Source organism: Sarcophilus harrisii, chromosome 4, assembly GCF_902635505.1.
Source record: "Sarcophilus harrisii chromosome 4, mSarHar1.11, whole genome shotgun sequence".
Classification (NCBI taxonomy): Eukaryota; Metazoa; Chordata; class Mammalia; order Dasyuromorphia; family Dasyuridae; genus Sarcophilus; species Sarcophilus harrisii.
This window is the reverse complement of record NC_045429.1, coordinates 30,895,257-30,908,781: the sequence shown is the minus strand read 5'-3', so window position 1 is coordinate 30,908,781 and position 13,525 is coordinate 30,895,257. Positions and strand designations below refer to the sequence as shown.

At 64.5% G+C, this 13,525-nt stretch overlaps 1 protein-coding gene across 1 annotated transcript in view; it reads left to right on the top strand.

Annotated features, from left to right (window-relative positions):
• The window catches only part of PTPRF (protein tyrosine phosphatase receptor type F), a 75,428-nt gene that overhangs the window by 30,193 nt on the left and 31,710 nt on the right, over window positions 1–13,525 (top strand). The window contains exons 6-8 of the mRNA XM_031968561.1: window positions 3,852–3,962; window positions 7,536–7,547; window positions 11,914–12,157. Of these exons, the coding sequence (XP_031824421.1) occupies window positions 3,852–3,962; window positions 7,536–7,547; window positions 11,914–12,157 (367 nt within the window). The remainder of the gene's footprint in view (window positions 1–3,851; window positions 3,963–7,535; window positions 7,548–11,913; window positions 12,158–13,525) is intronic.

Genomic DNA, 13,525 nt, shown 5'->3' with positions numbered 1-13,525 from the left:
CCTGGAAAGTCTCGCACCCAGGGTCAGAAATTCTCGCCAGAGGAGGCCAAGTCGAGGGAACTGGAGCAGGAAGAGGAGCCCGATGGCTGGGAAGGGGAGAGGGCACAAGCAAGAAGGAAGGAGACGGGCATTTCTGAAGCCCCACTGGTGCCGGGTCCTTGGCCTAGAGCTTCACAAACAAGGTCTCGTTTCTCCTTCCCAGCAGCCCCGGGAGCAGGCTCTGAGACAAAGTGCCCGGCACAGCCAGGGCATGTCTGAGCGGGACCTTGGCTCAGGCCTCCCCAGCATCTGGTTCCCCCTCGTGGGGCCTCGCCCTCGGGCAGAAGGGCACCCCAGGGCCAGCTTACCCCCTCGGCGTTCTCAAGTCCGGGTGCTAGCCCAGCCTCTGCTGAAGCCCAACCACCCCCAGGAGCCCTCTGAGGCTGCCTCTGCCTCAGGGTGGCAGGAAGAGAGACCCCCCCCGGTGGGGGGGAGACCCCAGCGCAGCTCCCGAAGGAGGAGGCCCTCCTGCACCAGCAGGTTACCGAGCCCCTCCAGAGCAGCTCCGCTCCCACAGCCGGCTCCCTGATCGGATGCCGCCCCGAGTTTTCCACAGGCCGTCCTTCCTGTCCTCCGGCCACGAGCAACGTTGCTCTGCTGCTCTCACATCTTCTGTGGCTCCCCGTTGCCAGGGCTACAGTGGTCTTCTCCCTGTGCCTAGGGTGCCCTCCGTCCCTGGGCCGTCTCTTGTCTTCCAAAGCCAGGAGCCCTTCCTTGATTCCCGAGTCTCTGGGAGCCTAAGCCCTTGTAATGAGGAACTCTGGGTCACAGGGCCCATCAGTGGACAACATGGCCTGCCCGGGAACCCTCGTTGGGAGTCGGCCACCCACTGCCCCAGGTGCCCCCTCTCCTCGGACACTGCCCAGAGGCCTGGGGAGCCCGGGCTCGGGCTCCTCCCCCCACCACAGGGGGCTCTCTCCTTCCTCCCCCCTCCAGTCCTCGGACACTCTTGTCACTTGGGGCACCTTCCCCACCAGGGAAATAAAACAGGCCCTTTCAGTCCAAATTCATCCTGCCTTTAGAGCAAAGGTGGGGCCGGGAAGGTGGCCCGGGAGCCAGAGGCAAAGGCAGCAGGACTTCTCCCCCCCCCGAGATGGAGAAGGACTGGGGGCGAATCTCCCTGGAGTGGGAGCCGGGTGAAGATCCTCACGAGCTCGGAGCACCGAGGATGGACATCTTGTCGCCCAGAGGCAGCCCGCCCCACCGGGGAGCGAACTTTGACCTCTACCCAACGTTCTTCCGCGCATCAGCCAGCAAGCACTCTCAGCAGATTCCTGTGCTCCGGGCGTCGTCCTAGGGCTGAGGACACGCAGGAAGGTGGAGCGCTTTCCTGCCCCCAGACACTCCCAGTCTGAAGGGAGACTCCTTGTCTCGGGCTCCAGGGAAGGTCTCAGGGAGGCCAGCTCCCAGCATGCTCCAGTGTGCAGGGAGCTGGGGCTGGGCGGCCCCGCTCCCAGACCCCCATCGCTTCTCCATGCGCTGAGGGTCCCAGAGCTAGTGTTGGCGGTGGAGAAGAGGTGGGGGAGGGGGAGAAGGGCAACAGGGGAGGTTGAGTCCCGGAGGACGAAGATGGAGAAAGAGCAGCTCAGGCCCTGTGAGAAGAGACCCAGCCCCTTGACAGAAGCAGAGATGGAGGGGGTCCCGGCTACCTCTGCCTGCCCGGCATCCAGGGTGCAATGAGAAGAGATGGTGTGGGAAGGGTACCCAGGAAGGGTGCAGCAAGTTGCCCCGGATGATTGTGATGGAATTCTGTTGGGTTGTAGGAAAGGAGGAAGGGGGCACTCTTAGAAAAACCCGGGAAGACTTACGGGAAGAACTTACGGGAAGAGAGGCAAGAAGGGAGCAGGGGCACAAGCACGTTGTGCACGGTGAGGGCGAGATCAGAAGGGGATCGGCCGGGAAGGGCCTGGCCACCCTGAGAAGACCCTGACCCGAGATGGTGCCGGAGGACTTCCCGCAGGGGCTGCCCCTCTCCAGAGAAAGAACTGGCGGAGACTGCGTGCAGACAGGAGCAACGGCTGTTTCCTTGCAGTGTTTTTCTTGGACTTTTTTCCTCTGGTTGATATTTTCTTTCACAACCTGACTCAGGGAAACGTGTTTGTGCGACTGCTCGGGGACCAGCTAGATGGGCTTGCCTTCTCCTGGGGGGCGGGGGGAGGCAGAGAATTTGGAGCTCAGTTTTTAAAATGAACCTTGAGAATTGTGTTTACCCATGATGGGAGGAAAAGAAGAGACTAAATTAAAAAGAAGGCGTTCCCAAGGCAGGAGGGTGACCTGGGCCAGAGCAGGGCTCAGTTTCTTGGCACCCGATACTGACAAACCTAGAACCAGGACAGGTTCTAGATCCAAAGGGCTTTGAAGGAGAGACCAAGTGAGGAGAACGCCAGCCAGGCTCAAAGTGTGGGAAGCAGGTCTCCCATCAGGCCTAGGGTCTGCCCTGAGCCAGCAGGACTCCCTACGGCACCGGCACCAAGTCTCCCCAAGACCCCCAGGAGGAAGCCAGCAATGGAGGGGGCAGAGCCAGAACCAGCGGGAGGACTGGGCTTCGGCCCAGGCTGTCTCAGTGTGGACAGGAGTGCCAGGAAGCAGCCAGATGGGAGCGCCTTCCCCACGGGGCACCCGCCTGCCAGCAGCAGCCCCAGCCCGGGCACCTTAGGGGGGAGGGGAAACAGCTTGGCAGGTGGAGGCGTGATGGTCCCCACCGCTGGCCGTGTTAGAGGGGTGCGGACTCCCTGGGAGAGGGTGAGCTCCCCGTCACTGGGGGGCTTCGAGCAGAGGAGCCTTTGCCTGGGCTGCTCACGTGCCCCCCGTCTCTGCTTCTCTTCAGCCCCGCTGGCCTTCCTGCCTGGGGGCGCTGGCCCTTGCCCAGCTCCTGGTCCCCGCCTGTGAGCAGCAGGTCTCTGGCCAGGGGGCTCCTCGTTGCCGCTGGGGGCTGGGCTTTGCAGGGAAGGAACAGCTGTGGGCTTCCAGCCCGGGCGGGAGAGGCGGGGCCACCTCCTTCTCTTCCTGGGCATCGGTGGACTCCTCCCCCGACTGCAGAGCCCCCGAGCCAGCCCATCATGTCATCTTTATTGCATGAGAACGGCCATGAAGTCCATTTCTTCCCACTCCAGCCCTGCCCTGCCCTTCCCAGGAGACCATGACTCAGGCTGGAGCCTCCATTTGGCCTCCTGAATTATGTAGGGGGTCGTGGTCGAAGTCCATTAGTTGCTGCTGAGGTCATGGAGGAGCAGGGGCCGGGGGAGGAGCAGGGGCCGGGGGAGGAGCAGAGCCTGGTGCTCCCAGGCCCCCGGCCCCAGCCCTTCTCTTCCTCTCCCTGGGTTCTGGGCCGGCTACTATGGTCTCTCTGAGGGGCAGGGGGTGCTGTGGAGGCCCTGGGTCACTCAGCCCTGGTGGTCCTCGGCCCAAACTGCCCCCTGCCTTCCGGGGGGACCACGGCAGTGTTGGCCATGACCAGGGGGCCCAGTCAGCCGGGGTCGCCGGGTCCTTGCCTTCTTTTGAGCGATGGGGGACCGGAGTTTCCAGGCCAGGAAGGGACTGCCTGGAGCCATGCGGCTAGTTAGGTCAGGCGGGCCTCCTGAGGCCAGGCGGCGGCCTGGCTCCTGCCCTGGGGACCGAGGCCCACTGCCTCAGCAGAGCCAGGAAGAAGCCGCCCGGGTTCCCTCCTTACAGGCTGGGCAGCGGGTGGGACCCCCGAGCCAGGCAGGCCCAGGCCGCACGGGTGGCGCAGCGACGCGCTGGGTGGGCCATAGCTGCGCCCCTCTAACAGGGCCGCTCTCACGCCCGGCTCCCGCTCTCTCCTCTGCCCACAGGAGCTCTGCAGATCGAGAACAGCGAGGAGTCGGACCAGGGCAAGTACGAGTGCGTGGCGACCAACTCGGCGGGCACGCGCTACTCGGCCCCCGCCAACCTCTACGTGCGAGGTAAGGACACTGGGCGGGCCCCGGCGGAGGACCCCGAGGCCCGCCGTGATCCCCCCTCTGACGCAGCCAAGCTCCCTGGCCTGGGGCCGTCGGTGTGGGCCCAGCCTGGGCTGGGGAGGCGGTGACGTGGCCTGGCCCCCCGAGGCCTTCCAGAGGACAGAGCTGTGGCCTTCGCCTGCGGGTCTCTGCCCTTCGTGGCTCAGGTGTGTGAGTGCGGACCGAAGGGTCGCAGGTGGGCAGGGCCTGCCCTCGCTCAAGGCTGGGGGCGTTGGGAGCTGCCTGCTTGTGTGGTGGCAAGGGTGCCCCCGGGTCCAGGCCGCCCCACCCGCCCTGGGGTCACTCTCTGGTTGTCCTCCAGTGGTGCGCCCATCAGTCCTCCCTCCCCCGGCGTTCTCTGCCTGGGAAGCCGCCTACTCCTGCTCCCAGGCTTACAAAGCAGACGTGTGCAGGGGCTGGCACCCATGAGGGGCCTGCCCTGGAGGAGGCGGCACCTGTGCCCAGGAGTCTGGGCAGCCCTCGCCCCAGCGGCAGCTCGCTGGCTCAGGTAGTGGCCGCCCTCCTCAGGTGTCTCCTCTCTCGCTGCCACGTCCCGCCCTCACCAAACTCCTCGGGCGCCCCCCCCTTCTCTGAGGCTCGGACCCTGCTCACCGCGTCCCCGCCCCTGGCACGAGCTGACACCGAGCCCAGCCTTGGCCCCCGCTCCTCTGTCGCCTCCGGGAGCAGATCCACATCTCCTGGCTCGGCATCCAGAGCCCTTCCATTGGGCCGTACTTCCCATGTGAGGGGGAGCTCATTGATGAGAGGGTCCGTGTCTGCCCCCGGTGGGAGGTGATGTCACAGAGCAGTGTCTGAGTGTGAATCCTGCGCTCCCCCCAGAGCGCCTGGTTCCCCCTCGTGGCTCACCCGGGCTGAGAGTCGCACGTCCCTCTGCCACGGCCTTTCCCCTTGAGCAGCAGATCTGGAGCCCGGGGCACCGCACGGCCATGGGGCCGGTGGGCTGGGAGCCAGCTGGGAAGGGTGCGCCTCTGCCCCATCTCTGCCCCCGCCGTAGCGCATTAGGGGTGACGGGACTCGGCCGCCGCGTGGGGCGGGGGTGGCAGTGCCAGGCGCAGGGAGACGGCTTCAGGCACCCACAAGTGGGCATCCAGTCTGCTAGAACCTCCGGGGTGGGGGGCCCGCCACTTCCTGGCCCGCTGTTCTTTGTGTCTCTTGCTCCTTCCTCTTACATCTGATTTGTCTCCCCCTTCCCTGTCCTCCTTGGAGAGGTCACGCCCACCTTTCTCCCCACATCAGCCATGCTTGCCTGGGCCCGGAGCTTGCACGGAGCCTTGTCTTGCACCGCGGGGAAAGCGCGCTGGTCCCGGCCAGCTGCCCCGAGAGGGGCCTCCCCTGCCGGGCGGGCCTCAGGCCTGGCTGACCCCGACGCCCAGCCTTCTCCGGGTCTCAGCTGCTGGGCGCCTCGGCTCTTTCTGGCGACCTCTGGCTCCCGGCACCCCTGTGGCTCCGAGGGCCCCTCTGCCGGCGTTTCTCCCAGAGGGCCCAGCTCCCCTGAGTAGCAGCCTCTTGTGTTCTTGCCCTGTGGGACCTCCCCAGGCCCAGGCAAGGCCGCTGCTCCTGAGAGCTCGGCCCCCCATCCCCATGCTGTGCTGGGTCACCCGGGGCCTCTGTAGTCACAGCAGCCCCCTCCCTGCACAGCACCCGTCCTGGGAGCACCTTGTCCTGGCTCTGGGCCTTTGGACATGGCCCCCGGCTGCAGTCCTCCCTCCCCTGCAAAGCTGAGCTCACGTGCTCGCGAATCCCGGGATCTCAGGGAGACCAAGACCTTTGTAGCGTCCAGTCCTACCTCCCTCGGAAAGAAACGTCCCCTCCCGCGGCCTGGCCCTCCCTCTGAGGCGGCCCAGTCCTCAGAGCGGACACAGCCCCTCTCCCTGGTCTCTCTGGAGCCTTTGGGATGCTGCCTTGGCACCTTGTGCCTGCTGCAGATCAGCTCGGGGAGGCGCTCTCCCAGGGCTGCTGTCCCCCCTGCTCCCAGGGTTGCTGTCCCCCCTCGGGGGCCCCCGGCGGCTTCCTGCTCTCACTCCTTGTTCTTGGGCTTCAGGCAGGAAACGGGGGGGGCAGCATTTACAGGGTGGCTGGGCAGAGCCCCCAAAGCCTGCCTGCCGTTCGATACTCGGCTCGGCCTGTTCTTGGACGTGGGGCTGCTTGAGGCTGTGGTGGGACAGGGGCCGCTCCCTTCTGCCCAGTCTTTACCTTGTACCTCTGGTGGCGTGGCCGGCCCCTCCCAGACCCGCTCATCCACCCTGGGCTGGACTGTGGCCAAAGTTGGTCTCGGGCCACTGTGCAGGGCTTGGAGAAGGGAGGGGGCCGGGCCGGGACCATAAAGAAGAGGAGGAGATGGCTTCCAAAAGGCCGGGCCGCAGGAGGGACCCGGGGATGGCTCCGGCAAAGGCTTGGAGCAGGGAGGTGACGCTGAGGGAGTGTCCGCCCTCCTCAGGTGTCTCCGCCACCCCGGTGCACTTGGCAGCCTTGGCAGTTGGGTCACAGGGTGGGGACCCTGGCCTTGATTTTGCCTGTGGCCGCCTCCTGTCCAAGGTGAACTGCTCCCACCATGCAAGGTCTCCTCTCACTTCTCTGGGCCCTCTGCCCTCCTTGGACGTGGACAGGCAGGGTCCCGAAGGCCCACGTGGCCTCATTAGTTGGGCTGCGCTCTCTGATTCTGGAGGTGGGGACCAGGCTCGGAGGCCCCCGGAGCTTCCCTGAACGGCTCCCCTGCCCCCGGGCCCCGAGGCCACCTCCCTCCTCTCAGGGCACTGGCTTCACCCTCCAGGTGCAGCCTCCTGCCCATCCCTGTCTCCTGTGGTCCCAGCCGCCTGGCTGGCTCCCTCCTTCCCCTTGGGCAGGCCCGGCTGGGATCCAGGTACAGCGGCTGGGTGCGGAGCTGCGCCGGGGCCAGGTCACCACCACCGGGGCCCTCGAGCCTGCATGGGCCGGGAGGGGGGCTGGGCCTGAGCTGCCCGGCCCGGTGGGGAGCTGGGCGCCCTCTGCAAGTCTCTGGTCCTGGAGGGAGGGGGGGGGGAGGCCAGGGTCCCCAGAGCCTGGTCTGTGCTTTTTTCTCGGGTGCAGGGTGGGGCAGCCTCAGGGTCCGACCCTTCTGGTTGGAGAGAAGGCAAAGGATGCCCTGCCCCGTCAGGGAGGTGCTCCCTCCCTCCCTCCTCCTCGCTACCAGCCTGGCCGTGCTCCCACGGGTGTCCTCCACCGCCCACTTTGCAGGGAAGGCGCCCCTCCCCAGCCCCCGTCAGAGTGTCCGCAGGGGCCTCGGCCCCGTCCACCTCGTCCTCCATGAGTCTCCAGTCTGTGTGTGAGAGGCGCGGGCCCGCCCAGGGCGCAGGTCCCGCAGTGTGCGTGAGCCCCTGGGGGCGGGGGCGGGCCCGAGGGCCTCTCGTCTGTCTCGTCTCGTGTGTGGACAGCTGAAGCTTGGTCTGTTTTTACTCTCTCTGTGTTTCTCCTTGTCTTTTTTTATTCCCTCTTCATCCTCATCGCACTCTGCCATCAACCCAAACTCTCATCTCTCAGATCAGCGAGAAGGTTGGTCTCTTTCACTTCTTATCTCTCCATCGACAGCCCCGCAGGTCAGACGGGACTTGGCCCCAGGGACAGGGGAGCCGGCCGGCCCGGCTCTGGGGGCTGCTCCTCCTGGCCGGCCCGCCCGCCCGCCCGCCTGAATTCTGCCGGCCGGGCCCATCGGGAGGGCGGGGGGGCCGTTCCCTCCCCCCCTCCCCATCTTCCATTGCCCCCCCCCCCCTCTGCCGGCCGCCCGCTCGTGGTCGCCCCGACCCGGGGGCGCTGCAGGGGCAGGTGGGGACCGTGCATGCTCCGGGCTGGGCTCCCTGCCTCAGCCCCCGCCAGGGACCCAGCCTGCTCGGGCCGTCCCCCGCCCCCCATCGGAACCGAGGCCGGGGAGAAGCAGCGGGCCCTCGGGCCTCTCCTGGGGCGGGCGTCCGGGGCCCCGGTCTCTTCACCTCGGGGTCAGGCTCCCGGTCCGTCCTCGGCCTCAGGAGGGCACTTTCCCTGGGCCCCGCTGGGGGGTTTCCTCCCCGTTCTCTGGGGATTGAGTTATGGAGCTTGTCCCGGAGAGGGAGCGAGGGAGAGAGCGGCTGGCTCAGCTCGGGTTTCAGGATGAGAGGCTCTGGCCCGGCCTTCCTGGGCCCCGGGGCCGTCACTTCCTCGGTTTTGCTGACTGTGCTTGGCAGGGAGTCAGAAAGCGTTCACCAGCAGGAGGCCGGGGCCGGGGCCGGGCCGGGAGGGCACAGTCGGCCTCCGGCCCAGCCCCCCAGCCTCGGAGGCCGGCCGCGTAAGCACTTAGTGGGCGGCGGAGCCGAGTTTCAGAATGGGGGGGCGGGAGGGGGCTGCCCAGCGTTTGTTTGGCCCTGGTAATTACATCTTACGGATCCCAGCTTTGCTCAGCCCAGGAGTTTAATTAGCTCGCCAGCGGTGACGGCAGCTGCAAGGTTATTTATCAGCCAGCGCTGTCTGGTCCGGGCGCAGCCAAGTCCTCCCCCACCTCGATGTGGTGGTATTTCCATCCCAGAAATTTCGGGGAGGGGATGCAGATTGCCAGTGGGGCGCCCCCCCGCCCCTCGCCGTTAGCCTGTCGTTCGGTGAAAGCCCACGTCTCCACAGCCCCCCCGTTGTAGGGGGTTGTCAGCGCAGAAATTAGACTTTGGAAGTTATGGCTGAAATCTAATCCCAGAACGGCGCGGCCCTGCTTGAGGGACCGTCTGAGGCTTCAGCAGCGCGCCCAGGAGTCTGGGGGAGCCTCGGAGCCCACTCCCTTCCCTCTCCTGGATCGTGTCTGCAGGCTATTGGCCACTGGGGGAGAAAGGAGGGGGAAGGAGGCCCCGGGCAGCCTGGCCAAGGCCCGGACCCAGCGGCCCGAGAGCAGCCCCCGAGGCGAAGTGGGTGCAGAGCCAAGAGGAGGGGAGGGCCCTCTGGGGACATGGCCTGGGCTTCTGGGGCGCAGAGGGACGCTCCCGCTGGCAGCAGAACCAGCGGAAGCTCAGAGCCCGAGGCGGGGGGGGGGGGGGGGGGGGAGGAGGAGGCCATCTGGAGGGGGATCAGTGCAGTTGGAGGTCTGGGGCCAGGCGACCCTCCCAGCAGAGAAAGCAGAGCTGGCTGCCAGCGCCCCAGTTGAGAGGAAGGGGCCGGCAGCATCTGTCCTCAGCCCTTTGAAGCCCCGTCATAGGGATGCTTGTCTCGGGCTCAGACGCCAGCACCGGCAGCTGTGGGGAGGGGGTAGGAGGGAGAGGGCCCAAGGCCTTCCCCGTACGGCCACGTGGGACCCACCATTCAGGGATCCAGGGACAAGGCTCCCACAAAGGCCAAACTGATCCCCAAGCCTTCATCCCAACAGGAAGCGCGACAGGAATGTGGAGAGGACCCGGGCAGGCAGACAGACCTGGGCCCGGGGGGGGGGGGGGGGCTGCATCTAAGCCCTGCCAGCAGGGAAGGGATTTGACCAGTTGGTCGGGGCATCGAGCTTCTGGGGCTGTAGAGACAGGCGACCATGTCCCAGCGCCCCCTCAGCCCAAATGAACATCACACAGTGAAGCTCATTTCCAAATCCCAGCAGAGCCGCAGGGTCCCCACTAAGAATTCCCAGTCCGGTCCGTACAGAGCGAGGTTTCCCTGCCCGACCTTTTGTCCAGCTTTTGCTCTCAGGTCCAGAAGTTCGCTGACTGCCTCCCTGGGGACAGCTCTGAGGAGGGGGATTCAGGCCTAAGGGGCAGCGGAGGCGCGGCTCCTGGGAGCGTGAGGTGTCGGGGTCTGTCAGGAGAGGGACCCCGAGGGAGCTGAGACCCGGGCAGCGCTGTCCAGGGGGCGAGCGTGCCACCCAAGGGAGCGTCACAGGGAGGCAGGCCGGCCTGCGCCCAGAGAGGGCACGTGTAGGACCACCACAGGCTGTCAGACAAACCTAGGCCTGCCTCTGGCCCCCAGTCGGGGCTCAGCTTTAAGCTCTAGGCCGAGCTGGGCAGGGCGTTCTGGGTTCCAGACTGAGCCGGACACCACGTTCTGGATTCTAAACAGAACTGGGCTCTAGACCAGGTGGGGCAAGTCATAGGTTGCCCTCAAGGAGTCCTTTGAGCCGGAAGGGAAGGAAGAAAAGCCATTGAGTCTTTTGGGGAAGGGACTGGCTTCCACAGGCCCCTCTTTCTAGTCCTACACTCTAGTGTTAGAGCAGACTGACCTGCCAGTTGTTCCCCCTGGATGAAATTCGAGGCTCTCTGCCTGGTCAGACCTTGGACTCCCTTAAAGGTCCCTCCCAGAGCTTCTCTTGACACTGCTCCCATCCTCCAACACCCCCATTCCCAGCCATCAGTGCTCTCATTTAATAATGAGTATTTCCTTAGTTTTGTTAACTTTATTGTTGGGTTTTTTTTTCTAGTCGAACATGTACATTCATTTTTCCAAATTTGTTCATGAATCATTTTAAGAGATGAGAACAAAAGGGAAAAACCATGAGAGGAAAGAAAACGGGAAAAAGGGGAAAAAAGGGAGAACATAGCTTATGTTGATTTACGTTCAGTCTCCAGTAATACTTCGTTTAGATAGATTTTGTATTTCCTCAGATGGGTAAATATCCTTCCCCCCTCCCTCAGCCTGCCTGCCCCCTATAGACCAGAAGCTCCGTGAGGGCAGGGCCTTGATATTGTAAAGCAGGTACTTAAGCCCGGGTGTAGAAGGGCCTGAGCAGAGAGGGGGCCGCTGGCGGGTCCAGACCAGGGAGGGCTCCTGTGGGCTGGGGCTTCCCTGATTAGAAAAAGGAGGGGATCAAATGCTGTGGGAGGCTCGGGCCGGAGCCCCCGGGCCTCAGGCCTCCGTCTCTGTCAGGAAGGGGCTAGATTCGGATACCGTGGGGGGGGGGGCTCGAAGTTTGGGACCGGGGGGGAGGGGCAGCCCTTCCTCAAAGCTCTGGGAGTTCCCTCTGCATGCCCGCTTGTGTGCCCCCGCACGGCTCCTTCCAGACAGACCAAGTGTGGCTCTCCCAGCCCGTCTCCCGCCCGCCCGCTTGCTCGGCCCTCCTCGAGGCTGTGCCCGCCGGCTGCCCGTCTGGCCCGTCGGCCTCCTGCATGCTGAGGGGGCGCATGTGTCTTGCTGGCTTTGGAGGCGGGGGGGGGGGGGTGTCAGGGTCATGTCCCTGGGCCGAGCACCTCAGGACACCTTCTGATCCAGGAAATTTGTTCCCAGTTGTCAGCCCAAGCCCTGCTCCCCGAGAGGCTCGGGGTGTGCCCCCCGCACCTGGAACCACCCCCTCCATCATGTTTAACCCATCGTCATGCCCATTGAGCCCGCCCCCTCCCGTCACTCCCTGTAGCCTGTGGGTTGGGCACCCTGAGGCCTGCTCAGCCCTCCCCTCCCCCGCCTTCCCCCTGCACATCCTCCGGACCCACACCCCTGGCCAGGCCGCTGGCCAGGAGGTCAGGGTATGGGGCCCCCGGAGCTGCAGGCTCCTCCATCTGGTTCATGGGATGAGGCCACAGGCCTGGCCCTGCCCGAGGCTTCCCTCTGGCTCTGGGAGGCAGTCGGCACGGCTCCTGGCTCTGTTCCTCACCCGCTGGGGGAACTGGGGCAAGTCCCTTGCTGTCTCTGGGCCTTGGGCTTTTGATTTAACACAAGGCAGTGGGGCTCAGCGGGATCTCCAGATCTCAGGCTCTTCCTCTCCCGACTCCAGCTCCCTAGGTGGGTCCTGCAGAACATGGTGGTCCACTGACCCCATCCCTCCAAAGGGGGGACTCCACAAGGGCCCTGGGGCTGAGAAGTTTGACTGGCCCCAGCAAAGAGATGACTTGGTACCGGGCTGGGAGGCGAAGGCTGCCGGGGCAAAGCGGGGCATCCTGGGCGTGCCCTTCCCCAGCCTGGCCCACAAGTCTGTCGGGCCCCTCTCTTCCTGCAGTGCGTCGGGTGGCTCCCCGTTTCTCCATCCCCCCCAGTAACCACGAGGTGATGCCCGGGGGCAGCGTGAACCTGACCTGTGTGGCCGTGGGCGCCCCCATGCCCTGCCAAGTGGGATGGTGGGGACCACCGGGAAGGGAAGATGCCCGCCGGGCCGCCGCCTGGAATCACCAACATCGCCCGTCGGCCAACTCCGGGGGCCATCTCCCCTTGGGCCTGATGAAGCCATGCCCAGATATGTCAAGGTCAGGGGTGGGAGAGGGGACAGGATAGGAGGGGGCAAATGAGTGAAAGGGAGAAAGGGAGGGAGATGGTTTTTTCCTCCCCTTCAGATGTATGTGTGTGGAAAAAAAGACAGAGGGAGAGAGAAGACAGAGAACAGAAGAGAAGGAGACAGAGAACAAGAGAAAGAGAAGACAAGAGAAGAGCGGAGAGAACACAAGAGAAAGAGAAGAAGAAGAGAGAGAAAGAACAAAGACATAGAGAAAGAGACAGAGGAGAGAAAGGACAGAGAGAGAAAGAGAAAAGAAGAGAGAATAGAGAAGAAAAGAAGAGAAGAATAGAGGGGAGAAAGAGAAGAAACAAGGAAAGAGAAGAAGAAAGAGAAGAAAAAGACAAGAGAGAATAGAGCAGAACAGAGAGAGAAAGAACAACGAGAGAATGTGTCCAGGAGACATTATTAAGTGGTATTAACCTGGAAGGTCTATGGGGGAGAGCCCCAAGGCTCCATTCTGCTCGCCATTTTTCTCAGGGATGAATCCAGAGCATCCTCAATGCTGTGGGGAACCTTAAATGGTTTGGGCAAATGGGAACTGGAATGGCCTGGGGAGAATAGGAAGGGGTTAGCTTTGGGCCTAGAATGCCACCATCTGAAGCCCGAGGTGAGCTGACGCAGGGCGAGGGTTGGCAGATGGGAAGCAGCTGTTCCTCGGGCTTTGCCCGACTCCTCCCCCCTGGGCTCCATCAGGGAGCCCCGGGCTGGGCGGCGGCAGGTGCAGCGTTGACCTCCCCGCTCTGCCGTGCCCGCTCCCTTGGTATTTGCCCCAATTATCATTATTGTATTTCAGATTCAGTCTCCCCTCCTCCCCATCCCCCAGACCCCCTTTGGGGACATCCCTGGGTCCTCACCTGTGTTCATCAGGTGCAGGCAGGCGAGCCGTGCATAGAGCCTGGGCCGGGAGTGACAGTGGAACCCCGGAGAGGTCACTGAATCTCTGCCTCAGTTTCCTCATCTACCAAATGGGAATAATAGTAGCCCTCACCTCCCGGTTCTTGCAAGGCTCCGGTGAGATGATCTATGTAGAGAGCACGTAGCACACGCCCGGCGCGGTGCCATAGAGATGCCGTGAGCGTCAGCCAGGACGGGCCAGAGTCGCCGGCGCTTGTTCCCGGCCCGGCGCGTGGCACAGACCTCGGCGGAGAGCTCGGTGCCACGGAAGGGCCCGATGTCATTTGATGGATGAGGAACCAAAAGCTGAGGGAGGGGCAGTGATCCCCGGCTGGCAAGGCCCGGAGCAGGAGCTGACCCGCCTTCTCGCTCCAGTGCCCGCGGCGCCGGTGGACCCCTTTGCCCCCAGCGCGCCCAGGCCCCACCAGCGGGGTGACGAGACCAG